At 35.1% G+C, this 27,640-nt stretch overlaps 2 protein-coding genes across 4 annotated transcripts in view; one reads left to right on the top strand and one right to left on the bottom strand.

Annotated features, from left to right (window-relative positions):
• The window catches only part of LOC148955621 (uncharacterized), a 222,395-nt gene extending 203,036 nt beyond the window's left edge, over positions 1 to 19,359 (bottom strand). Inside the window, exons 1-3 of one of the 3 annotated variants that reach the window (XM_089103223.1) lie at positions 19,019 to 19,359; positions 5,815 to 5,895; positions 2,055 to 2,211 (exon numbers count right to left, since the gene is read on the bottom strand). In XM_089103223.1, the coding sequence (XP_088959349.1) occupies positions 2,055 to 2,211; positions 5,815 to 5,895; positions 19,019 to 19,119 (339 nt within the window). In that variant the 5' untranslated portion in view covers positions 19,120 to 19,359. Of the gene's footprint in view, positions 1 to 2,054; positions 2,212 to 5,814; positions 5,896 to 7,841; positions 7,920 to 19,018 lie in introns of those variants that run through there. The other 2 variants (XM_089103211.1, XM_089103217.1) reach the window with 2 other exon arrangements.
• LOC148955620 (transmembrane 7 superfamily member 3-like) overlaps positions 19,218 to 27,640 on the top strand; it is an 88,254-nt gene continuing 79,831 nt past the window's right edge. Inside the window, exons 1-2 of the mRNA XM_089103232.1 lie at positions 19,218 to 19,252; positions 19,381 to 19,532. Coding sequence (XP_088959358.1) covers positions 19,445 to 19,532 — 88 coding nt within the window. The 5' untranslated portion in view covers positions 19,218 to 19,252; positions 19,381 to 19,444. The remainder of the gene's footprint in view (positions 19,253 to 19,380; positions 19,533 to 27,640) is intronic.

The raw sequence follows: 27,640 nt of genomic DNA, 5'->3' as shown, positions 1-27,640 counted from the left end.
ATTATTATTCATTTCAATTTTATTCATTCAGTGATTATTCAATCAGTAATTATTCATTCAAATTTAAACTGCTCGATTTAAATTCCTCATCATTAAAAACTTTTTTTTCGGCTGGTTTCACTGCTGCCAAGGATTTACTTAATATTTGTTATTAATTTTTGCTTAATTTTAACTTAATAATTGCTTTATTTTTTTCCGACTAGTTTCACTGCTACAACGGATTTGGTAAATATTTGTTATTATTTCTTAATTTTTCCTTAATTAGTGTTTAATTTTGCTTCATTCTAACTTAATATTTGCTTTATTTTTTTCCGGTTGGTTTCACTGCTACCAAGGATTTGCTGAATATTTGTTATTATTTTTTAATTTCTACTTAATTTTCAATTAATTAATGTTTAATTTTGCTTCATTTTAACTTCATATTTTCTTAATTTTTTCCCCGGATGGTTTCACTGTTACCAAGGATTTGCTTAATATTTGTAATTAATTTTTAAGTTTCGCTCAACTTTCGATTATTTAACACTTAATTTTTGCTGAATTTTAACTTAATATTTGCTTTTTTTCGACTGATTCCACTGCTGGCACGGATTTTCTAAATATTGGTTATTAACTTTTAATTTTGATTAATTTTTTAATAATTAATGCTTAATTTAAACTTAATATTTGCTTTACTCTTTTCCCGGTTGGTTTCACTGCTGGCAAGGATTTTTTTAGTATTTGTTATAAACTTTTAACTTTTGCTGAATTTTTATATTAATTAATGCTAAATTTTGCTTAATTTTTTGCCTTTTTTTTCCCGGTAGTTTCACTGCTGCCAAGGATATTCTTAATATTTGTTATTAATTTTTGATTAATTAATGTTAAATTTTGCTCAATTTTAACTTCATATTTGCTTAATTTTTTCCTGTTGGTGTCACTGCTCCCAAGAATTTGCTTAATATTTGTTGTTAATTTTTGATAATTTACAGCTTAATTTGCTTAATTTTTTTTCCAGCTGGTTTCACTGTTACCATGGATTTGCTTAATATTTGTGAAAACTGTAACTATAGCGTCCGAATAAGAATCTGGTATCTCGGCCTCAAACGCGAGTATAAGCAATGAAGGGTTAAGACGTAATCATTTAGTCGTAAGGGTGCGAGTCTAACAGCTTCAAAATTTCAAGCAAAACCAACTATTTTTTTCAAATATGTTGCAAAAGAAACACAGGTCATGGAAGAGGGGGAGGGGAAGGGGATTTCAAATTTCAAAGGGCTACCACTTTACGGAGAATATACATCCTTTAAAGGCTAAAAAATTAAGACTTAAGAACGAGCCAAATAAAGCATTCATTTATGAGAAAATGTTAACCTAAACTTAGAGGAAGAAGCTGGAATTTCAATATAAACGCTTTGGGATAGGAATTTAAAAAAAAAACTTCTAGAAATCAGCTTGGAGGTCCTTATAATTTGTAATTTGACTCTTGAAGTTACATTTTTCTTCTATTTAATCATACTTGTTTTTTTACCAACAAAGCCTACCTTCCCCAACTATCCTGCTTCCTTACTTCAGGATATGGATCGTTAAAAAAGGTTATGAACGTTTGGAATTTTTTTTTTTATAAACCCAACTTTGTTATTCATTTAGATTTTAAATACATAACATTTTGCGGAAACTGCCATTTGACGGAAGTCAAAAGCGTCTCAGAAGGGGGAATCTGTCTCCAAAAAAGTTATTTCATTGTCTTCTTATAATAGCAGGCTAAATTATATAAAGAACATTTATTTCAACCAAGGAGGGAGGGGTTAGAGGGTTTTACCTCCCCCCCCACCCCGAAATATTTGTCCGACTCGTAAAAATGTAACAAAAATGTGCATAAATGCATTTTTGACGCAGTTTTTAAAGGTTTTTTAACCACCACCCCCTCCCCCCCCGGAAAAAATTCTGGAGACTACCCTGCTTCCAACTATATGTTGTTGTTTTTTGGAAATTTCTTTGGTCAACTATATGTACTTTTTATTACATATAAACTTGTCACATTTTACTTACAACACTCAGTATAAAACACAAAAACTTACAGAGAGATTGACTAGAGTTACTCGGTGACCAAATGTCAGGAGCAGTTTCACAACCTCAGCATGGCCTGCCCATGCTGCCAAGTGCAGAGGAGAAGATCCTTTGGAATCGATGACATTAGGAGAAGCCCCATTACATAAAAGTAGATTCACAATATCCCTGGAAATTGGAGATGAATACGTAATTTATTTTATTTTTACCCACTCATACAATAATAAAAAGAGAAGAGCGGTGTAATGCAAAGAAAGAAAAGGAAAAACAAAGAAACATTCAGGACCAAATTAAACAATAAGATAAAGAATAAATAATAATAAGAGACCAAATAATAGGTTAGTACAAAAAGAAAGGCAGGTTGCCAGGCTGACCTTTTTATGACAATTTTTTTTCTATTAAATGCTATTTGGACATCATTATTTTTATTTTCAGAAAATGAAATTTTTCTGACAATCATTTTTGGATATTATATAAAGAAGCAATTCAAGAAAAGATCATGCATTATTGGACAGATTTAAAAATCATTGTAAGTCCAAGAGGAATTGAAAATGATCAAATGGAATTAATTTCGGGGGGTAAACATCTAGGATCACGAAAAAAAAGAAACAATAAACGCTGAAATTCTTGTTAAAGACTAAGTGACATAGACCAACTCCCATAACAGATTATACCAAAAAGATGTACTTGTACTGGTTAAAGTATTTGTCACAAAAATTCTCTTTGAATGAGTCTTGGCTTTTCAAGCGTGCTTAAATTCAAGTTTCATCTCAAAAGCCATATTTTCTCACAAGATGTTTTAGCTGAAATTTAGCTTTGACAAAACTGGCATTCCTGTATTAAGGCATTTCTATCAACACTTTGATAAGCGTCACAGTTATGCCCTTTTGATCCTGATTAATTTTTACAATCAATTTTAGCCCACTATCTGTTGTTTCATTGATTCCAGCCATTGCATACGTGATCAAACCAGGTGACAAACTTCAAATCTTTGACATGTATTTTTTGTTTCCCGTTTAATGTCTCATCTGGTAGAGATCATTAATGACAATTTCCCCGTAAGTTTGCCTGAATTTAGTTTTATGAGCTTCCTATTTGTACAGTCAACTCTTGCTGACTCGAAATTCACGGGACCACAATTTTTCTTCAAGTTACGAATAATTTGACTTATGCATAATCCGAGTTATAGAGGTCATTCTAAATAATATTGACTTCTAAAGGTAACAAGTTACAGAAGTAAGTCAAATGAAGATTCGAGTTACAGCCACTACAAATTTAAGAATAACTTTATTAGTGTATTATAGACTTGACATATCACGACTCAAATTCCAAATGTCAAGACTTGACTTTCAAATGTCAATAAAAATTTAGTTTTCTAGGATATAGACACCTGAACATTGAAGAATCTGATACAAAAATAGGTTAAAAAAATGAATACATATCAAAGTTCGCAATTGCGACCTGCATAGGCTACCGGGGTTTCGACTAACAGAGGTCTGTTGAAAAAACTTCGCGATACAGAGGTAAACTTTGACTTGTGTACGTAAAGTGAAAAGTAAATGACGACTTATCTACTGAATTTCGAGTTATAAGGTATTTTTCAGGTCACTTCGACTTAAAGAGGTGAAATATAACCGCAAAATTATTTCGAGTTATTACATGTTTTTTTCTTTGACTTAGACAGGTTTTTATGTATAATAATATATATTAGTAATTTTACAGGTTTTTGATACATATTAATAATATAGGTTTTTTATATTAATAATTTGAAGCATCGAAGATTTCGAGTTATCGAGGTTCGAATTATCGAGAGTCGACAGCACATCAAGTTTTACAGCAAAACTTGCGAAATAATTCTATATCCACTTCTTTGTATGTTTTATCTACTTCTGCGCACAAAACACAGTTTGGTGACAATAGGGTAAACAATTGTTTTACAGACAAGCCTTCTTTGAAATTTTGAAGAATTTAAGCAGGACATGTGAGTCTCTAATAATGCTTGTCCTCTTTCTCTTTTTTTTGCTAACTTTTGTAGAGTCAACGGGTTTGCACCTACTGAATAGGTCATCAAGTATAGACTGCGCTTACATATCGAGTACTAAAAACCTATAGACAGCAGAATTCCACCCCTTGCGATAATTAACATTACATACATCAATAAAAAATTAGTCTCTTCAATTTTTGTTTTCTATGCACAACTAAAATAAAATAAAACTTTCATTGCAAGATAAAATGAGATAACACATCCACACGGGTTTTCATGAGAAAATTCTCACCTAGAGCCGGTAAAACTACAGGTACCAATTGCAAGTTGCAAGAAGCAACTTAACCCAATAATAGCCCAAACTCTAAAAAAAAACAAAAACAATTTGATAACAATTAATATATCTACAGAATTGACTTTTTATGCTCAGTCCAGACATATAAAATGTATAATATGTCACAAGAAAGATCATCAGTACATGTTTACTTTTGTTTTTGTTTTTTCCCTAGGGGTAATCTATCAAAACAATAGTCCGAAAAGATCGGAAAGGGGGCTTATTCAAACGGAAGTAAAAAGTTCTAGTGTCCTTTGTAAGTGATCAAAAATATTGGAGGGCAAATAGCATCCTCCCCTAGGACGCCCCCTCTTTCCCCAAAAGACATCCGATCAAAACTTTTAATAAGTAACCGGGTTCAGCATAGTTGAAAGTTCCAGTAACTATGCCTCTGGGGATGGCATGACGTCCCAAGCCCCCAAGAGAGAGGGCAGAAAATTACGCAGTTTGCCCACTGTTTACATATATTTCTTATCGGAAATAAACGGAGAGTTTTCGGGGGGAGTTTTCTACAGGGGGGGGGGGTTATTTTCTACAGAAAAAAATTTCCCCACAAAAGTTTCTGGGGGTAAATTTCCAGGGGCAACTTTACGCAGGGGGAGTTTTCCAGAATAACTTTATTTGTCTTTCTTTCTCTTTGGCTGCTCAATTTTATATGTGAAGAGAATATTTCAGGGGAATTGTTCCAAGGAAAATCTTCAGCACAGAGGGAACTGTCCAGGAGGATATTTCGTGAAGAGAGAGGGGGGGCCACGAGATGAACTTCCCACGGGAGGTATTTTCTGGAGGAATTTTCCAAGGAGGAGGGATTTCCGCCATAATCTGAAAAACGATCAGAAATTAAATATAAAAAAGTTTTTTGTCAAATGAAAGTAAGGAGAATCTTCCAGGGGGAATTGTTCTGGGGAAGTTTTCATTGAGGAGGGAATTTTCCGGGTGGATTTTATGTCGGATGAATTTTCCACAGAGGGGAAGAGGGGATACCCCCTCCTCAATCCCTTGCTCTTTACGCTAAAGTTTGACTTTTTGTCCCAAATCTTTGAGAACGACTCCTAAAACACAAAGACCGTTTAATTGGAATAAAAAGTTTTCTTTAAAGCACTTAAAAAGCTTTAGCGTAACGAGTGAGGGATTAAGGAGGGGCAATCCTTCATATACGGAATAATTTCTGTTCTTTTTAAGTTTTAATGCTGCTCCTTACTTTCTTTTTAAAAAACATGTCAGCATTGGGAATAAAATTTCGATTATTGTTTACCATAAGGCATGGATAACAGTGGATAAAAAATTATCCTGACGGGCAAGGCTTCACTGTCAATGATTCTATTAGTCCAAATTCCAATTAAAACCATGTTAAAGAAAAAAAACTTTCCTCTTATCAATTTCCCACACACTTTGTCCTGGCTTATTGAACAAATTAGGATAATAGTACAAAATCACACATATATTAACTCACCTATAACCATTGAGTGCTGCATGATGTAAACTAGTGTATCCACCTTGGTCTTTGACATTAATATCATAGCTTCGTCTAAGACTATAAAATAAATATTCAATATTAGTATAAGAAAATGATTAAAAGAAGGAGAAGGAGGAGCAAAAAAAACAAGAAAAAAATGAAATACTTTAGCTGTCTAATAAGTTAGTCAAAAGACAGAGGATGTGTTTTGATTAAAATGTCAGTTTAACTTTTATGTCTATTCTTTGAATAAGAAACAAAGGACACAAGTATACACATTTCCTATGTCAGTGGAGGGGGTATAAAAGGATTTATAAGGGAAGACACGGCACACAAAGCACAGACATGGTATTTATTTTAATAGAGACAGGCTTCAACATAAGGTAGACACTGCAACCTCCCTCCTCCTGCAGTGGCAGGTACAAGGAAGAAGATCAAATGTACCCAACATGAATTTAAGTTAGATACCAAGTGTTTTCTGAAATGTTAAGACTTATGTGGAACAGACCTAAACTAAATAAGCTGATCCTGGATTTTAGAATTAATTATATCATCTTACTGTCTTTAAAATACAAAAGTAGAGATCTGTTTGTAACATAATCCGTCGGTGAACAGTGAGCAACTTGCTTAATTTAGGGTTCTTGCCCCTTGGGCTGTGTGGATCTTGTCACTCTTGGATGCATATTTACTGGACTTTTTTTACTATCCTGAGCCAGCTGGCTATCTTAAATTTTGAATCAATGCCATGGATGCTACAGGGGTGCCCAGGGCAAAAACGGCATGGAAAAGTGAGTGGTCTTTCATGAACTTTTGAGCATCATGCCTTTGCTACATCCTAATTTATGAGATTTCATAAAATCGTAAAATTGTGTCTTAAATGTTAAAAAAAAGTTATCTTTTACCAGCATATAAAGTCTTCACCAGCACTTTTATCAGTAGCCTATGCTGCTTAACACCATAACATAAAATTTTTGGGGTTTTTATTAGCAAAATGGCAAAGTTTCTGCAGTTTAGGTGCTGGTAGGTTTTTTTTATTGATGATAACTACTTTGAGGCAACCCAAAATTAGATGGTAATATTATTTATACGAAAATTGTAATTTTCTAAATCTTTAGTGGGTTTAATTCTTGTATTTTAGCAGACTGTAAGTGAAACTACACTTATTTTAATTCAGAGCCATAGTTTCATGGGCTAGTAGCTGTCACATTACCTTATGGCTTAGAATCAAGTTAAATCAGGAAAAAAAGTACACTCAAACCTAAATTTAGGAAGAGTTTTCTCTGCCAAAGTTAAGACAGATCTTCTTGCCTTATAAATAGGGAATACAGATATGAGCTTGAAAGTCTCTTCCCAGTCATAACTTGGGTTTCATAGCGTCAATTTTCTTTTTCGTAGCTTAACACAGAAAATTGCCAATCATCAAGGATTTTCTGAAAAAATGCTGAGAAAGGTAAACAAAACCTTCAGCAATGGACCTACAGCTTAAATGTGAGCCTTGAAAGGCGTTTTGACCTCATGTCTCTACTCTATCTCTGCCTGTAATAAAAAAAAATATATATTATAGCCTACAAGAATAGAGCCAACTTATTTTTGGAAATAAACAATGGAAAGCAAAACTGACTTTGTTTTCAAACTTGCAAATAACACCTTTTTTGGCATTGTTAAAAAAATAGCAAATTGGACAAGTTAAATTAAGAAGTTTATTGTACTTGATCATCCTAAATCCATGTATTTGGAATAGATAACTACACAACATCAATACACCATTGAATTTTTCACCAAGTGGTATTTTTCTTTCATAGTTCTATTACAGTAATCACGGGAAAAAAGTAACTTTAAGGGTTTAAAATGAAATGTGCAATGGTAGCAATTGGTATATTTGGAAAGGTTATTTAAAGGTGCACCAAGCCCTTCTTACCCAACAAGCACACATGCATGATGCAGGCTACTCTTGCCTTGAATTAGACTTGCAATTTTACCCTTAGTCAAATAAACCACTTCACCACAAGCAAAAAAATACTCACAAGAGCAGCATGCTCTTTTCTGAGTTTGAGAATTTGTGGTCTTGACGTTCTTTGAGCCTGAGGTACTGTCTCTGGTCCAAAATAGCTCAGTTTGGCCTATGAAACTGGAAGCATTAGATCTTTACTGGAAGAATTATATCTTTATTCATTTTTGTGAACAAACGGATAAAATAATTCACAACCAATGGGCAGTTAACCTGATCTAAAATTTGTTTATATTTTTTTCTCTTTTCTATATTATGCTTACTAGCATTGTATATTAAAATATTCAATTCTATATATTCTGCTTAATTGTGATTGCAGTAACATTTGCAATTCAGTAAAGAGCAAGCAACAGCCTATAGTAACTAAGTTTAAAAACACATTTTGAAAAAAACTCTCTAGTGAGAAAGACATCTTGAAGGTCATTCATCTAACATCCCTCCCGAACTATGAAAACAACATTTCTCGAGGGAGCTTTCAGAACCTGACCCACTAATAGAAAATACTTCCAAAGTCACACTTAAAAAGATACTTTTGATAGGGGTCAAATCAACGTTTACTGTATCTGTTTCTGACGTTTATAATATAATCCATAAAATCAAGAAGCCTCTCTCGAGAGGTATAGATCACGTTTGTACTAAACACCTCCTATATGGAACCCCTTCACTTCTTTCCCACCTTACTCTACTTTTCCAAATGGTGTTCACAAAAGGAATAGCTCCTTCCCCCGTTTTCAACTGACCATATTTCTCCTGTTCTTAAAAAGAACAAACCCTTAAATGAATGTTCACCATATCAGCCAATAAGAGTGCTACAACTATTTTGTAAAATTTTTGACAAGTGGATAATGCCTGGTTTGATAGATAAATGTTATATGCCTCCATGGCAATTGGGTTCTGGAAAGGAATACGATGCGCTCTTGCACTCACGGCAATGTCGTCAGTTTTGATTGATGCTGATAAATCGGGAGAGCCACTTGTTCTAGGGAGCCATGATGTCAGTCGTGCTTTTGATTCGTTAATTCACGCGCATATTCTTATTGTTCTGTATAAGTGCGGGGTCAGTCTTTGTATTATTCATACTTTGTATGATATGTATACTTATTTAACTGTCATAGTTAATCTGCCTGACGGAATGATTACAGTTCCAATCGCGTTCAATAACTGTATTCTGGACACACAGTCTCAAGGGGTTTCCTCTTGTATTTTAGAAAGGATAGATGTATCTCTTGTTGCCTATACAGACAATGTCTTCAACCCCAGCTGAACAGCAATGGCGTTTGAGAATTTTTTTTTCATTCTGAGTCGAGAATATTCAAAGATAAATATTAATTTTAATGCTGAAAAGTCAGAAGTGGTACTATCCAACAGGGTTCCCGAAGTTCCCAAAGTTGATCCTGATGGAGTATTGATTGTTCCTAAACCGGAATGAAATGTCTTGGCCTCCCAATTAGTGATTCTTTTAAAGCAACTAGAAAGCTCCTCATCCATCAATCCCGGCGCCGGACGTCCAGTTCCTACAGTAGCATAGTATCTAATAAAGTTTGTTTTAATCGCTGGCTACTAGTTAAATCGTAGAACTCATATACACTTCCAAATTTTTTGTACCTTGCACCTGTTTGGCGTTCATTTTCAGCAATGAAACTAAAACAGCTCCAGGGAATTTATTACCGGTATGCTAAATATCTCCTTTGCCTCACCCCTTGAGCATGTAATTCTTGGGTCAATAGGAGATACTGTATTATAGACCTTAATGCTGCCATCAGCAGATGCATTGAAGCTTACAAAACGGAATCACAAGACAGCCATGGATTTCCCTTTTAAAACAGAATTTTTTTTTTTTTTTTTTTTTTATTATTGTGCCTGTTATGTATACCGTGTAATTATTTGGTTAATTATTGTGCTTGTGTGCCTATTTTATTAATTTTAATTGTGTGTTATTTGTCATTTTCCATCTTTTTCTTTCTTCTCTTATGCTCTGTTTGTTTACAACAGGTCATAAATAAATTCAATTCTATTATATATTTTTGAGTTCAAATTAAAAGTATGTCGCAAGAGCAACTTGGGGTCATTTGAAAAGAAACCAAAAGTTTTATTTGCCTTTTTATGTGACCAAAAAGAATGAAGGTCAACTGGCCCCCCTCCCATACCCCTATTTTACCCGCATACATCTGATGAAAATTTTGAAATAACCATTTTATTCAGCCCAGTTGAAAGGTCCAATAACAATGCCTTTGAAGATTACATGTTCCTCCCCCCGTGCTAGTACTTAGGAAAAGGACTGGAAAAGTTCTTGAATCAGCAGTTTACATCAGTATTCACACCCCCAGATGCTGCCCCCTGACAACCCCACCACACTACGTAATTAACACTAAAGTAAGGCTGGGCTTGAATTTCGGCTTAAAAAGCTAAATCCAAATAAGTCTGTTGGGCCAGATGGCATTCATCCATGACTCTTAAAGTAAACTCATGCCAAATTAGTACTGCCAACCTCAAGGCTCTTCCAAAAGTCTATTGATGCCAATGGACTGGAAAGTAGCCCATATCTCCCAAATACACAAAGGAGGAGACAGGAGCAGCACTTTCAATTATCAGCCAATCAGTATTACCTCTGCTGTTGGGACAATCCTAGAAGGTATTGTTAATGCTTCTGTTCTCAAACATTTGGTCACAAATAACCTTCTATCAAAACAACAACATGGATTCCAACCAGGTAGATCAGTTGAAACAAATCTGATTGACTCATACAATCACAAAACTGAGCTCATTGACCAAGGTCTCCCAGTGGATATGGTTCTGCTAGACTTTGCTAAAGCATTCATAAAGTCTGTCATTGAAGGCTCAAGATGAAAATGAAGGCAATTGGAATTGAAAAGGGTGTGGTGGACGTAGTAATGCCTTTCTTGAAGTAAAGAAAGCAGCAGGTCAGCGTTTTTGGGGAAGGTGGTACAGCTTACAATTCCGAAATAGCAGAGGTGCTAAGTGGGGAGCCTCGAGGAGCTGTTTTGGGGCCTACGCTCTTCAGTGTTTACATTAACAACAGCCCAAGAACATTTACAAATAAACTTAGCCTGTATGCTGATGACTTGAAACTTATTGGTCCTGTTGCTACACAGCAGGGTGTGGCCTCAGTACAGTCAGATCTAGACAGCTTTTGCAAATGGGTCAATATATGGAGGCTCAAGTTTCATCTTGAAAAGTGCATGGTTCTCCATTTTGGAATAAATAACCAATGATGGCAATACTCAGTGTCATCAAATGCTGGTGTGAGACAATCAATTTCTGAGAGTACTTCAGAAAGAGATTTCGGGGTCGTCATAGATGAAGACCTTAAATTCAACTGCTACACCTGAGCTGCAGAAGCAGGGGCTGACCAAACGCTTGGTATTGTCAAGCACACAATCACCAGTAAATCCTCAGCTATAGTTACTAAACTCTACAAGAGCTTGGTGAGACCAAGATTGGAGTTTGGAATGTGCACTGCCAAGCCAATAAATAAAACGGACCAGATGGCCCTCGAATCTGTCCAAAGACGGGCGACAAAACATGGAAAGGGCCACAAAGATGTATGCATGCTGACTGCAGAGGCTTAAGCTTCCAACTCTTATATACTGTCAACAAAGAGTTGACATGATAATGACTTACAAACTACTTCAGTCTGACAACAAAAATATATTCAAGCCAGCCTGGTCTTCAAGCAACAGAAGCCATTCAGTGAAGCTGTTCTGCAAGCATCCCATGACAAGAAAAAGAAACGATTTCTTCTACAGCCACATCATAAGTCTTTGGAATGATCTAAGCAAGACAACAGTGGGATCAACAACTGTCAACAGCTTCAAACCAAATCTTGATAAGGACTAGGCAAATAAACCATGGCTCAAATAATGGGATGCAGCAGACGTCTCACAGCCCAATCATTACTGACTGACATGCATTGGAGTTATCCATATTGCTAGCAAGTGTGATTTAAGGTAATTTAAGATAAGTTACAAAATTTACCCATTGTTAACATGTAGTATTTGTTATTGAAAAATCTACATGATTTTTTTTTTTTTTTGGGGGGGGGGGGTTCCAGCAGGAGAGGATTCTCCACAAGGAGAATTTTCCCTGGTGAGACAAGGTTTCTGGGAGAATTTCCCAGGGTATATTTTACATGGGGAATGGAATGAGATTCCTGGCATGATTCAAAAATGGTAAGAAAAAAAAATAGCTTCCTCAGCTGAAAGTAAGGAGCATTATTAAACCTTAAAACAAGCAGAAACTATTCTGTATGTAAGGGGGGATACCCCTTCCTCTATATGCTAAAATTTGACATTTTGTAACAATTCTTTATGAAAGACTGCTCAAACACAATGACCATTGCATTTGAATGAGAAGGCTTTTTTTAACTTTAAGATGTTAGCATAGCTTAAAGAGGAAGAGAGTTGATTGTGGCTCTTGAGAAGAAAACATGTTAAGAATCCATTATTACTTCATAATATGCAAATTTTGAAACAGCTCCCACTATAATTTATCACCAGCCCCCCCCCCATCTTCTTGCATGTAAATACATAGCCCAAATTGTATACAGTTGATTCTTGATAACCTGAACCTCAATGACTTGAAATCATTGATATCTTAAATTATTTTCTATCCTCATGGAAAAGCCAGTCTAAGTTGAAGAAAAAAAAAAACATACACAACTTGAAATTTTTCTGTTGTATTTTACCTCTGTAAGTTGATATGACCTGAAAATTACCTCTAAAAGTTGAAATTCATTAAATAAGTCATCATTTAATTTTCACGTTACCTCCACAAATCAGAGTTTATTTCTGTATCTGGAAGTTTTTTCAACAGACCTCTGTTAGTCAAAACCCTGGTAAGCATGTTGCACCATGTAAACTTTGATATGTATTGGTTTGTTTAACATATTTTTTTTTCAGATTCTGTTAATACTCAGGTGTCTATTTCCTAGCAAACTAAATTTATTATTGACATTCGAAAGTAAAGTCTTGATATGTCGAGTCTATAATACATTAATAAGGTTATTCTTAACTTTGTAGTGGCTGTAAGGAGTAAATTTAGGGATTTTGTACCTCTGTAACTTGAATTTCCATTTGGATTATTTCTATAACTTGTTACCTTTATAAGTCAAATTTAATGTACAATGATCTCTATTGTAGTATTATCTGTCTAGCCTTCATGTGCTCTCCCCTTACAATTGTTAATACTACCCCATTTGCTTTGCCTATTGTGTGTTTTATATTATAGGTGCTTGGGCCATATTAAAAGATTGAATCAACTTCTACATGGTGTCAGAAGTAAAAATCTAAAATGAATGTCCAAAAGCCTTCAATCAATTGGGATTTACACAATTTGGACAGAAATTTGAAGACCATGCTACACTTACATTCCATGGCCCTTTAGCAGGAAAGACAGAAAAAGTGCAATGTGCTGATCTCCTCATCTGGGTTGGAGATAGAGGATGTTAAATATTCAAAAAATTTGATGTGCCAGAAGCAGAAGTAGATAAAATAGCAGCATATATTAAGAAGTTTAAAGATTATAGTACACCACATTGGAACCAAGTTTTCTCATGGTATGTGTTTCAGAAAGAGAACAACTGGAAACAGAATATATGGACAAATTCATTACCAAAACTTAATTCTTGTCAAATCCTGTGGCTACACTGAGGAGAGTGAAGTGATTCAGGGCAAGATTGTCTGCAGTATGAAGAATACAACAATCCATGAGACACTGTTAGCAGAAGGTGATCAACTGACACTTGAAAGGACCACAACAATCTGCCAAGCATATGAAACAACCCAAGCACAACTAAAAACATTTGAAAAGTAATAAGAAATAAAGTAAGAAACTGACTCTGTATCAAGAAACTGGAAAAATATGGTAGCCAAAAATATGGAGTGCTATTTTTGTGGACAATTTACTAGACATCATGCTTGCCCTGCAAAGAGGAAGTTTTGCACAAAATGCAAAAAATTCAACCATTTTGCAATGGTTTGCAAAAGCAAAACAGTAAATACTGTTGAAGATCAGCATAGTGCATATGCAACAGGTGGAGAATGCCCATCTAACTCTGATCCGAGCAATCAGTCAGATTTATATCTCTATGAAGTCAACTGGGATAATAGCAAGGATGAAGCCTACACAACCATAACCATTAACAGACAGATCCAGGTAGATTTTAAGATTGAAACTGGTGCTCAAGCAAACTTGATCCCACAGCACTGCCTGAATATGCTATCCCCTATGGCAGTATTACAGACAACCAACCATAGATTCAAAAGTCACTGTGGTTCCCAGATACCTTCAATTGGAACTTGTGAAGTGCATAGTAGCTACCAAAAAGGACAAATTCAACTCCAGACATTCTATGTAGTGGCATCCAGAGCCACTGCTATTATTACCTTAAGTTGCATCTTCAAGCAACTAAGGTTGAAGAGCCTGTAGATGTCGCTAGGTAACATTGACTTGCTATTCATGTCACAGTTCAGAGTGGATAATCACTATTTACATATATAGGACAGTTTGGTTTCATTGTAGGATGTTACTAGATGTATTGCCAGCCAGGCATCTTTGAGGGCTAAAAGGGATGGGTGGCACCTAATAGACCATGCTGGATGATACTGGTTTGTGCCACTGTGTCTTCAATGACTTGCCACTCCAATCATGGTCAACACCAATCTTGAAGCTGTCAACTGATCTGGCTGACACAGTGGATTTGCTGAGTGAATTCCACTGTGGAACAATGTGATTGGTGAAGAAGTTGAACTTCTCATGCTTTCTGCTAAACTTTTTGATGCAGTTTTATGGAGTTTCCTTGTGTTCTGGTGTATTCACTGTGATTGATAAAGGGCTTAATGGTGTCACTGGTCATCATTTTAAATGCAATGATGACATATCCTTACTTTCTATGTTATGTTAGGGTAGGCAGGTCAAGCTATTCTAGTCATTGCTCATAGGAGTAGTGTTGTTTGGCAAAAGAGAGCTTGGTTGCTCTGCACTGGAACTTCTCCAGTATCTCCATGTCACACTTAAAGTGTGGGTTGGCAACCAACATGCCAAACTCAAGATGGGGACAAACAAGGGCTGTGTAAAGCCTCTTGATAATTCTTAGTTGGTGGTATGTCACTGAATGCTTGATTAAACCAAGGACCTTGTTTGCCTTAGATGCTTGATTCTAAGTAAATATGAAATTTAAGCTTATTGTCAATGATTATACCAAGATCATTCTCTTCCTTGGCACTCTGAATGGGTACATTGGCACCTGCAGAGTCAACCATGTGATAACTATGGCAGGGATGGCTTGGACCCAGATGCAGGACTTTGCATTTGCATGGGTTGAACTCAAGTGTCCAGGTTGTTGCCCACAGACAGAGGTTGTTGAGATCTTTTTATACAGAAAAGAATTTTTCTGTTGAGGCGGCTAGACCAAAGAGTTTGGAATTGTGAGTACAGTTCCAAGCCATTCTTGACAACCTCAGGAGTGTCATTTACATAGAGGTTAAACAGTGTTGGGCCAAGTTTGTTCCCTTGGGGGACACCACTCTTAATGTAAACTGGTGTGGAGTAGATGAGGTCACCTCTTTCATCATATACAGCAACAATCTGGATTTCATCAGATAGGAAGCTGTGGATCTACTGGGCAATATCATGGTCTATCTGATATACTGACAGCTTGATCATCAGGTAGTGGTGAGATATTTTATCAAAGGCCTTAGTTTGATCTAGTAGGAACACATTGACTGGAAAACCCTGCTCAAGCAGATCAGTTATAGATTCATAAGCTGGTATTAGATTTGTTTTGATAGACATGCCTTTTCTGAAGGTATTACAGCCCATTATTGGGCTGAAATAAAGTGAAGACTTAAATTTGGTGAAACTTATCCTCAACATTGAGATGGAGAAGCAGCCAGATTGTCCAACAAGCACACCACAAGGTTATAATGACATTTCTGAAGGGATCAGAAAGCTTGCAGGAGAGGGTGAAATACATTTGAAAGAAGATAACACCCCTACAGTATATCCTACAAGAAAGGTGCCCATATCAATGAGAGACAAGCTTACCCACCTTGAAAAGCTAGGCAGGTCACAAATTCCTTGTTCAAGTCAGAAGCAAGATACTTGGTAAAGTGCCGGGATCCTGAACTATGGGCTGAAGTTCTTCTGGAAAGCAACCCATATAGAAGACAGCTAATTGATCAGGTACTATATTCATATCTCACATGATTGATAATGAACAGGGCAAATATATTATCAGAAACAGATTCTTTTAGCTCTCAGGAGTACTAGGACTGTAGCAGTGGCGGATCCAGGGGGCGAGGGGACGCACCCCCCCCCCCTCAAATACTTGTAGTGTTCATCATGATATTGGTTAAATTTTATTTTTGTTGTTTTTGTATTGATGTTGTTATTTTTTTCTTTTGTATTTACTCTGCATGTCATTCTAATGTTCATTTGTGGGTTATAAATAAATTATCTATATCTTGACTACATCTATAATTTGAAATATGCATAAATTGAATTATTCCTAACTCAAAGAAAAATTGTGGTCCAGTGAAATTTTGAGTTAACAAGTCAACATTATTTCCTATACACTTTTCCATGTGTCACTGTTGTTTCAACTTAATATATTTAATTGGAGCAACACTGACAAAATCAAGAAAAGGAAAAACATATGGGGAATATATACTTTGGGCTATATATTTGCACATTGGGGATAAGGGAGATTAGGGGTAGAGTAAAACGGAGATGGCTTCAAATTGTGTTAACTACAATTTTTTCTGTATGTTAACAGGTAAAAATTGTTTCTTAACATGCTTGCTTCTCATAGTACCAGGTGTGGATTAATACCAAAATATACACAGCAATGTATAAAAAAAACTCAAAATTGAATGTCTTGGACAATATCTGAAACCATGAGGGAATATGGGGGGGGGGGCATTGCCAGAGTATCAAATATGATATTTGAAAAAAGCATCAATTAGAAAATCAAACAGCAGGCCTACTATGCTACTCTTTTATTACTTTAGTGCTTCCTTCAGAAGAGTTATTGTTCTCTGGTGTCTCTATATTTAATTCAGAAAATGAATCAGTAAAATCTTTATTAAGATTTTAGTCTATCTTGGAAATTAGTTAAGGAAGGTGACTGAAACCCTCAGGAACCAGAAATAACCTATGTCAAGAGCCTCAATGATCCCCTGGGATGGCTTGGTATTTTAAAATAGGCTAAAAAAAAATTTTTTAAATTTTTTGATATTTTAAAAAAAAACTCAAAATTGAATGTCTTGGACAATATCTGAAACCATTAGGGAATATGGGGGGGGGGCATTGCCAGAGTATCAAATATGATATTTGAAAAAAGCATCAATTAGAAAATCAAACAGCAGGCCTACTAGGCTACTCTTTTATTACTTTAGTGCTTCCTTCAGAAGAGTTATTGTTCTCTGGTGTCTCTATATTTAATTCAGAAAATGAATCAGTAAAATCTTTATTAAGATTTTAGTCTATCTTGGAAATTAGTTAAGGAAGGTGACTGAAACCCTCAGGAACCAGAAATAACCTATGTCAAGAGCCTCAATGATCCCCTGGGATGGCTTGGTATTTTAAAATAGGCTACCTATCTGCTATCTCTAGGCTAACCTGTTCCCTCCACAGGAGACACATCTTTGATGACCTTTTAGCCTATAATCTTTACATTAACTTATAAAAGTGAAACCTAGAAATAGAGTTAGCCTAATGTACAGCTCAAATGAGGCATAAGTATCCTAAACTGTTTTAAGCTTTATACCTTTGCTCAATCCTGATTTGAAAGATTCTAAGGATTTGGAAGTCTATTTCTTAAATTTAGGGGGAAAGCCTTACTAGGTTATTATGGCTTAAGAATTTGCTGAAATAATAGAAATTACACTTTTAAACACTAGAGCCAGTAAGAGACTTAACACCCAAATTTTAAGGTGAAATGTTTTCTGTCACAATTTAGGTAGCCTAGGCACAGACCTGTTATCCAATATAATCTTCTAAACCCTAGAAGTGCAATATGGGTGAAGATAGGCCTATTAGCTTGATGGGATACCACCAAATGGCGAATTTGACAGTGTATATATACACAAATCTTTAAATTAGCCAACCGGCCAACCAGTATTTTCAGCCTAAGAGTCCAGCTGGACATAAAGAAACATATTAAGAAAACAATTCTTACTCCATAATATGCAAAATAATCCTAGGCCTAGTTAACATATTTTGCAGGGACGGAGAATTTATCTTCACTTCTTTCCTTGTTTTTCTAAGGAATTCATGAATTTCTTAGGACCTATATATTCACAGAATGTATACCCCCACCCCCCTAATGTGCAAATAAATACCTAGAATTGCATCCTCAATCTAAATATAACATCCTCTGCATCACAAATGAACTTTACTCCCATATTAGCCATATGGTGGATGTCCTAGCTTGATACCATTTTCTGAGTGTAGCCAAGGCTAGGCGGTAAAGTTATAACAAATAATATTATTTAGTAAGGAATAAAGTTACCACACCATTCTAGGCCTTTTTTTATGCTTTTTAAGAAAATAAAATTAGATTAATATGTAAACTTGTCAAAGCCCCCCTCCCCTATAACGTCCCCGTAAGTAGTAGGTTAGATTGGTGGAGGGCTATTTCGGGGGGGGGGAGGGGCTGAAAATAATTTCTAATAGAAATGCTTATTATATTTGTAATAAGCATAAAAAAAGGTATTGAATGGTGTATTCACTTTCTTCCTAACTCAATAATATGATTTTGTAGAATTTTACCAGCTAGGCTAGGCTATAGGCTAGGCTATTTTAGCATAGGCCCTGGATTCTTTACAAAGTTTCATTCACCTAATTCTGGTAGGCTACTCAATGAGATAACAAGAATCCCCTCAACTAGAACTATACTGAGGAATCTTGCAACAAGATATGCTAACTAGGCTAGGAATAAGGAAGGATGGAAGTGAGAAGTTAATAGCCTAACACCTTGAAATTTGGGCTGCTAGTCAACTTCTCAAAATTTCATCTACACAAAACAGCTTCCTTGGATACCAAAGAGCCCATAATATGCGGTTTTATTGTCGTATTTCGTCAAATTAAAAGAATGTAGCAGTTAGGTAGCTTACCCCTAAGGTTCCTGCCAACCTTCTCTAGCCTAGGTGTTTGAAAAATTAATGTTTTTACCTAGCTAATGGTCCAACTTTTTTCCATTTCAGTAATAACTTTTCAGCTTGTTGTATATTCCCACTTCTAGAGGCCTCAATTAACCCCTTTTCCTTTACCATTGCTAGTATGACTCATATTTTGATATCGATTTAGTCACATGCACATGTTTTTGTAACTGATGAAAAAGAAACTAGTTGTTATTTAGAAAGTTACTAAATGTAAACACAAGGAAGTTTTGAACATTGAATCTTGGTGAGGAACTTATATTAGTTATATTTGCTGCGAAATTCTTGAATATCCCAGAAATTAATACACAAATTTGATTAGGCTGTCCGCCTCAAACTTTTATTGTTTCATTTTCCTTAATACTTCTGTTGCAGATACAAGGAAAAACTCAGAGGAGGTGCCGATAACTACATTTCTACTAGTTTTGTTGGTTCAAGGATGAACATCCGTCAGGATTTGCAGAACACTTTAATAACCATACTGTTACTGTTTTCTACTGGAGATTTTCAAGAATCCAATTTTAATGGTAAGTTTCATTTCTGTCATTCTTTTTGTTTATAATAGTTTCCAGGAAGTTTTGTAAATTTCTAGGAGGCACTATAATTTAGCTAAGATGAAAGTGAAAATGTCATTTGATGCCTTTTTTTATGCTCTTTCGTAATTCAATAATCGCTTCTGGGGCTAATTGCATCTTGAGCTCTCATTTCGGCCCCGAATTTATTTTATATGGATAATGGGAGAGGATAGAAAAGTATTAAAAGGTTCATTCACTTTCATCCTAGTTCAATTATATGGTCCATTGACAAGTTACCATGAAATTTACCCACCTCCCTAATGTGCAAATATATACCTTGAATTGGAATATAACCTGAATTGTCGACGGCAAAGTTTCGAATCGCAAAATTCAGCGCTATTTTTGTCGACGGCATTTGAAAAACTTGAAACGATAGGAAAACAGTATATTTTAAATGCCTAATAAATGAGGTTTCAATTGTTATAAATAAGTATTTTGGAATATATTACTCTTTAAAAACATATATATAAACTAATGATATGTTTTTAACCACTTTTAATAACTTAGCTAGTATTGGTAACTTCTTTGTGTGGTTACAAAAATGAAATACCTTTGGGGTCCCTTTAAGGGCTCAAGATGCAACTAGCCCAAGAAGCGATTATTGAATTATCGAAAGAGCATAAAAAAAACATCAAATGACATTTTCACTTTCATCTTACCTTAATTATAGTGACACCTAGAAATTTACCGAAAGTTTCAATGAATACAACTCGTGGTATGCCCGAAACCCAAATCTGACAGGGTGTTGTGACCTGTGGAATAGAGGGGACGTGCTTTAAAGCCTTAGTTTCATTGTAATACAACGGCATCAATTCATGAAAATTGGCGGGGAGAGGGGTGTATTTTCAATATAATGGGAGAACGAGTTTGTCTTTTATCCGATTTTTTTCAACCAAAACACCAAAAAAGGCATTTTCAATGAGAATAACCCAGACAGGTATTTTTTCAAAATCCTAGGGCCACAGGCCCCCTGTCCATGGGCACCGGCAGGGAGGGGGGCGTGCCCTCCCCCTGGAAATTTGGGACTAAATAGTAATTATAAGGAAATCAAAGGAAAGAGAGAAGAATAGGGACAAACCGTGGAAAAAATGCGTCTCCATTGTTTGCTGCCTGCCAATTTGTTTTGACCCTTAATAAGGAAAATACAAGTTCTAATTTGTGCCTGTGTGACCCCTTTCTAGTTTTTCAGAAACATTTTTTCGCTATGATTTGGTTGAAAAAAAAAATCTTCATAGTAGTGAATGTTTTGTAAATAACGATCCTTGTCAATAAGGAAAGTATAAGAGCATAACTATTGATATCATTAAAGAATCAGCTTTTTATAGTGATCCTAAATATGTATTTTTTTATTAGTAATTAGTGCAGTTATTAGTACATATGAATGTTCGTATAATCATAGAAATAATCATAGAAATAATCAATAATCGTATAATCATAGGCAGTTTCGGTAAAAATATGCCATCAACCTTTGCTTGCATTGCAGAGTATCCATGAGCTGATATATGAACCAACCATAATCAGAAATGTTTCCCCTAAATGGAATGCTGGGAACTTCTGTATTTTCCCCTGAACGGATTCAATGGTTGTGTTTTATTATCATTTTTTTTCCAGAAGTGACAACATTTATCTAGTTGTCACTTTGAAAAAGATTTAATTTTTTACAGTTATGAAGAAAAACGTTATAAAGATGTCAAACATGTTGATTTCTGGTATTCCAAATTAAATTAAAAATATTATATAGAGAAAAAATATTTGATTTTCTTAATCATAGTTTTAATGTTTTACTTTGAACAAACTACTTTGATAATGTGTTGCTTTTTATAAACACTGAGCAGTCTAAAGGCATTAAATATTTTGGTGTTTGATAACCAAGTTCAAAACTGCAATATTGTTAAAAAATATCCGTCCGACGCTTCGGCATTTTAACAGAACTGAATGCTGGGAATTTATATCTTGGTTTTTGTAAGTAGGCCATTGTTTTGTGTATTTTTTTTTGTAATTACTTACTTTTTTCATTTTTATATACTTTTAGTTAATTGACATACTTTTTCCAGTGCCTTTAAAAAAATGTTTGTCAATAAGCTTCATTAAATTAAAAAAAAACAAGATTTTTCAACTGAAAGTAAGGAGCAACATTAAAAATTATAACGAACAGAAATTATTACGTATATAAGCGGGGTTGCCCCCTCCTCAGCACCTCGATCTTCACGCTACAGTCTTTCGGCACTTTAAAAAAAGTTACGTATTATTTCAAATTAAACGACCCTTTTGTTTCAGGAGTCGTTTTTATATAATTTGGAACAAATTTAAAATAGTAGCGTAGAGAGCGTGGTGTTGAGGAGGGGGCAGCCCCCTTCATATACGTACTAATTTCTCCTTACTTACAGTTCGTTACCACGAACTGTTTGATTACCCATCAAAATCCAAAGAGAGTTCATTGAAATATTGATTGTTTTTTCTGTGTCACCAAAAGTGTTGTATTCATAATTCTTTACAGTTTCAGGAAATGTAATTAAACAAAAAGAAAAGGTTTTTCAACTAAAGTAAGGAGCAAGTTTAAAACTTAAAACAAATTGAAATTACTTTCTAAATAAGGGTGACTTTCCCCTTCTCCACACCTTGCTGACTAAACATAAGTTTGTTAGTGATTTGAAAAATCTTTTTTTTTTCAATTGCAAATTTTCTTTAAAAATTTGGACAAAAGCCAAACTTCACAGTAAAGGGTAAGGAGCTAAGAAGGGGACAGCCCCCTTCATTTAAAGAATAATCTGTTCAAATAGGTTTCAAATCTGTTCCTTGCTTTCTGTTGAAAAGTTCTTTTTTTAATTCAATTTCTGATTATTTTCCAAATCATACCCAGGCCTAACCAAGATATAATTTGAGGTACCGGGCCCTTAAATCCCTGGTTAATTGCTTTTAAAATGAGTAAACCAATAATTGTAGATTGATTAGTACTGTATTATGTTTAAATTTGCAATTTCAATTTTGGATAATACTTAAAAAAATTGGCGATGAATTAGTAATTTCCGTAAACAGTCCTTGTCAATATTACTACCAAAGAGTTACGGTTGGATGAAAAGGAGTATTATTGTTTGTATTGATGAAAATTCTGTGAGACTTTTGATCTTCTACAAAACTGAAGCTAGCACAAACTCTGCTATAGGATTTTCTTATCGATAAATGCATTACATACATTTGTTGAAATACGTTGAAGTAATTCATATAAATAGAAAAAGAAAAATATTACCATTTAAAATTGTTGAAAACCATGCTCTTAGCAGTGTTTGCATCTCTTAAGAAATTTCCTGGTGGGGCTGATGATGGCCTGCCTTGCCCTTTCCACCTCTGTGCTGATAGATATGGAAATGTAATATTTCAGCTGTATAGAGAAACATTTAAATTAATTCCTGTCCACCCCCCCTACCTCTTTCAACATCTATCTGAAGCCTCCTGAAGAGTAAACAGTTTGTCCATTGAAATATACTTTTTTTAGGAATCTACCCCATCCCTGCCTAAACAATGACTCCCCCCTCCTCCCTCGTTATAGCTGGTACGTTATTACATATTCCCAAACGTAACCAATTTTTATTACAAATAAAGCAAATCAACTTGGTAAATATTAACATTGCCACCATGCGGCACTGATGATTCTATAATCGAGATGCGTAAAATATAGCTGTCGGTGCTGTTAAATAGATTAGCTTGTGAAGCTACAAAACTGATTGCAATTTAGTCCTCTTTAAGGTAAAGTCGAAGTTTGTTGCCCTAAAACGGCAGAAAACTAGACTTTCTTCTGGCCCAACCTGTATGGTCACTTAAAAAGAGCTTTAAGTTTACGTTTGAATGAGCTCTCTTCCAATTATCTTGAACCATCGGTTTCATATAATCACCCCTGGGGAAAAGCAAAACAAATAAACATGCATCGACGATGTTTCTTTTGAAAAAAAAAAAACAATGCGAAACTCCTAATTTTGAAGATTGGAGCTTGAGACCTATACGGTAGGGTTCTCTGATATGATATATCTAATAAAAGGATTTTCAATAAGATCGCTTGCTTTTTTCGGGATGTTTCCCTTTTTTCAAAAATAAGGCAAATTTTCTGAAATTTTTAGCTTTGGGTGGGTGACAATAAACTGAAAGAATTGTATATATTTAGAATCAGCAAAAAAAGCTAATACTGTTGATTTAGTAATTGTCATGAGAATTCCATTTTTAGTTTTGGTGAATATTGGCCCAAGTCACTTTTTACATCCAGTTTTTTATCACAAAGTATTTGATGAGATTATCTTGTGACGAAATTTTTTTTGAACCTGTTAATTCCATTTAGTTGAATAGGCTAATAAAAAGGAAGAGGGTCAATTTGACAGCCAACAACAAAAGTATGAAGAACAATGGGGAAATCTTTTTTCAAGACAGTGGAGTAAATTTGAATGAATATTTCGGCCTTATGTCCAAGGGCCGTCCTCAGCAAGACAAAAATATATAAAATAAAAAAGACTCACAACAACATTTGACCAATAAATACAAAAATTAAAAATTTTTCAAAGCAGTCCTAGCATCCTCACTTCAGCGAAGTTCAACCAGGACTGATAAAAAAGTAAGTTAAAACAAGACGATTCAATGAGATGAAAGAAAAATATTTTAAAAACACATTCTTATTGCTAATTCAGCCTTTTTGGAAGCTAGCCTCAAAGGTCTTTTTGTGACCGGTTCTGTGTTAATGTCTATTGGTTTTTTAAAATATTTTGTAAGACCATTTTTAATTAAATTTGTGTATAGAGCATTTAGTGTATATTCCCCGAAGTCCCTATTTAAGGAAATATTATTATTAATCTTAAGTCTGATTTCAATTGATTCTCGGGCTACCTGTTTTATGCCTAGGTCATTGCTTATAAGGGCGGATTCATCAAAAAGTATATTGTGGCTAGGGCTTTCAAAAATATGTCTCCCTAATGCAGAATCAAATAAAGCAGTGGAAATATTAGGATTTAGAGCTTTGTCTATATCATCTTTGTGCTGTTGTATGCGCTTTTCTAAATTCTGGTGTGTTCTACCTACATAATATTTGCCACAATCGCATGGTATTTGATAGACCCCTCGTTGGCGAGTAACTGGGGTTTATCTTTACCGGAATTTAGAAAATTTTTGATTTTAATATTATTTGTGAATACTACATACAGATTATTTCTTTGCAAACTTTTTTAAGGTTTGTAGTGATTTTTGGGATGTAGGAGAGGTAAATCGTGTATAAGGGCTTGTCAGAAATCTCAAATGGTAAACTATAATTAGTTCTAAGTGAGTGTTTTTTCTGTCTACAGTCATTTATACTATTAATATATAAACTAGGATATCCATTTCCAAAAAGTATGTCCTTGATAAAGTTTAATTCTGCTGTGATGTGGGAATCAGAACAAATGTTTAGGGCACGATCGACGAGGGATATTACGACTTCTCTTTTAACTTGTGGAGGGTGGTTTGATTTAAAATGCAAATATCTATTATTTTGTGTTGGTTTTCTATAAATAGTAAAATTGAGTTTATCGAAGCTACGAATAACTAACACATCTAGGAATGGGAGTTTACTTGCGATTTCGATTTCTAAAGTAAACTGTAAATTTCTATCGTATGTATTAAGGTGATCTAAAAAACCTTAAGCTCATTTTCCCCATAGTTCCAGAGTGAAATTACGTCATCCATGTAGCGTCCCCAAAAGATATGTTTCAAAAAATACGAATCTAATGCTCAACTTTCAATATGTTCCACATAAATATTCGCCAGTACCCCGGAGAGGGGCGCGCCCATCGCTAAGCTGACAGCTAATTTGACAGCTGGATAGTAAGTTCAAATTTTGTTTTTCTTTCGCTATTCTGTAGTTTTTTCAAATGTCTGAATATATAAGGGATTTAAGTTCGAGGGGGAGAATTATCCTGTTATGAAAGAGGTACATTTTACATGGCTGGTGTAAAATCAAAACGTGGTATCTATGCAGGCAGGATGATTTTTGATTATCTCTACCCTTTTTGTAAATTATTCTTAGGCGTAGGAAATTGCATGAAGACAAGACTACATCTGATATAATCTACGGAAGCAATAAATCTTTCTGGAATTTTGGTTTGATTCTGATTTTCTTTTAAGATTAAATGCATAGTAATTAAATATACTATTGATTAAATAAACTGATCCCTTTGCCAGGAATCCTTGTTGTTTAAAATTTACTGTATTTTGTTTCATTTTTGCATGCAGTTTAAAAAACTCTTTTTATTTGAGAGTTTTTTCCTAAAAGTATTTAAAACTAATTTTTACAAAAATATGTCCTGAAATATTTTTCCCTGTGCCCAACCACCACTGCTATTTTAGCGTCTGCCCCCCCCCCTGGAAGATTTTCTGCCGGCACCCTCCCCCAATTAATGCCACTGAATTAATAAGGGTCAAATTGATACTGTACCTAACAAAGCTTATGCAAAAATTTTAGAGAGTAGAATTCCCCTTGTCCTCGTTTATGAACTGATTAGAAGAGACAACACATTTATTTCCTTTATTAGTAGATATAAGAAGACAAAATATCTTACTTTGCTTTTAGATATTAATATCTCTTCCGAACCTTTACCATGGTATTCTTTCATTATTAAGATGAATAAGGAAAACAGAACAGTGCTGTGGTTTGGAGTTCTTAGCACTATTAACCATGTTCACGGTATTGATCAGGAATAAAACAATGTTGTTACCAATTACGACAAGCCACTTAACTATTTAAGATTGGGCTTTAAGCAATACTTCGGCAATGTTCCATTACCGACCGTTATTTATACATCCCACTTAATAAAGAGAATCTTGTCCAAGGCTGTGTGACTTCTCACACATGGGGATAATTTTATAGGGCCCAACGTTCGATCTTCAGAACTCATGGAATATTTATAAATTTAATTACTTTTATTTTTTTACTCGTGCTTTACATTGGTCTAGAGAATATGTTGGATAGTATCTGGATATTTTTTTTATTTTTTTTATTGTTGTAATCCAGAATAGTGTTTTACTCTGATATCGTCGTTCTTTTGGCAAGAACAAAGTTAAGTAATAATAGGAAAGTTAGAGTATGTCTCCACCCTCAGAAAATTTACTATAAGAAAGAACAAAGGTATCAGGTAGTGGGCAATTGTTTTGACAACCTCGTAAAGGTATTTTTGAGAGCTTGTGTTATGAGCTTCCCACTGCTTAAGGGGGTCGATTTTGTTTGAATTACAGGTTCTATGAAAGATCACCAAAGCCAAGACAAGATCGGCGCCTGTCGGAACCTGCGTGTATTTATAAGATCTTTTCATAGTGTGGTTCTTGCAAGCTTGGTTCCTTCAGCTGAGTTTTTGTTGCCGATAGTCAAACGGCGGTTTCATCTCCTGCTTTAGACACGATTGGTCGTGTGGCCAAATCATTTTCCTTGGAAATTTTGCATCAACTGATGAGTCTTATGTGACCAAATCTTTGGGTCCAGATAAAATTCTGAACATTGGGCTGAACCCCCGTCACCCAGGACTTTGGCAATTGCCACCTTTAAAGCAGATATTTAATGTGGCTACTACTCACGACAACTTACTGCAGCACCAAGCCTCCTGAAGCCTAAACAGCTACGTGCGGTCCTCCTCCATCCCAATCTATTCAAAGCCTCCCTCTTTCCCCCCTCCCAAAAAGTTATTATTTCCCTTAAATCTTAAGATACGACCTCCTCCTACCTAATTCGAGGACGACCTGCTTTTCGTTTGGTCCTAGAAGGTTGGCCAAAAAGAACAATTTTGGCAATCTGTAATCCGCAGAACGTGTCCTAGCCATCTCGACCTTTCTCTCGTTATATTCCTAGAAAGTGTGATAGAACCGACGTTTTTCGGACAGCATACTGTTTGAAATACAGTCAGTCAGACGGTTATCCAGAACAATCCTTGGACATTTCCTCTAGAAAACACCTAACAAATCTCTAGAAAACATCAGCAGAATGTAGCACTGACATGGTGAAACACGAGACAACACTACAAAAATATTCCAAGTCTTATGTCGACATAAAAATTCCAAAA

The sequence above is a fragment of the Artemia sp. Qi Xiang Cuo genome, chromosome 2 (assembly GCF_049724085.1).
Source record: "Artemia sp. Qi Xiang Cuo chromosome 2, ASM4972408v1, whole genome shotgun sequence".
Taxonomy (NCBI): Eukaryota; Metazoa; Arthropoda; class Branchiopoda; order Anostraca; family Artemiidae; genus Artemia; species Artemia sp. Qi Xiang Cuo.
This window is presented reverse-complemented; position numbering and strand designations above follow the sequence as displayed.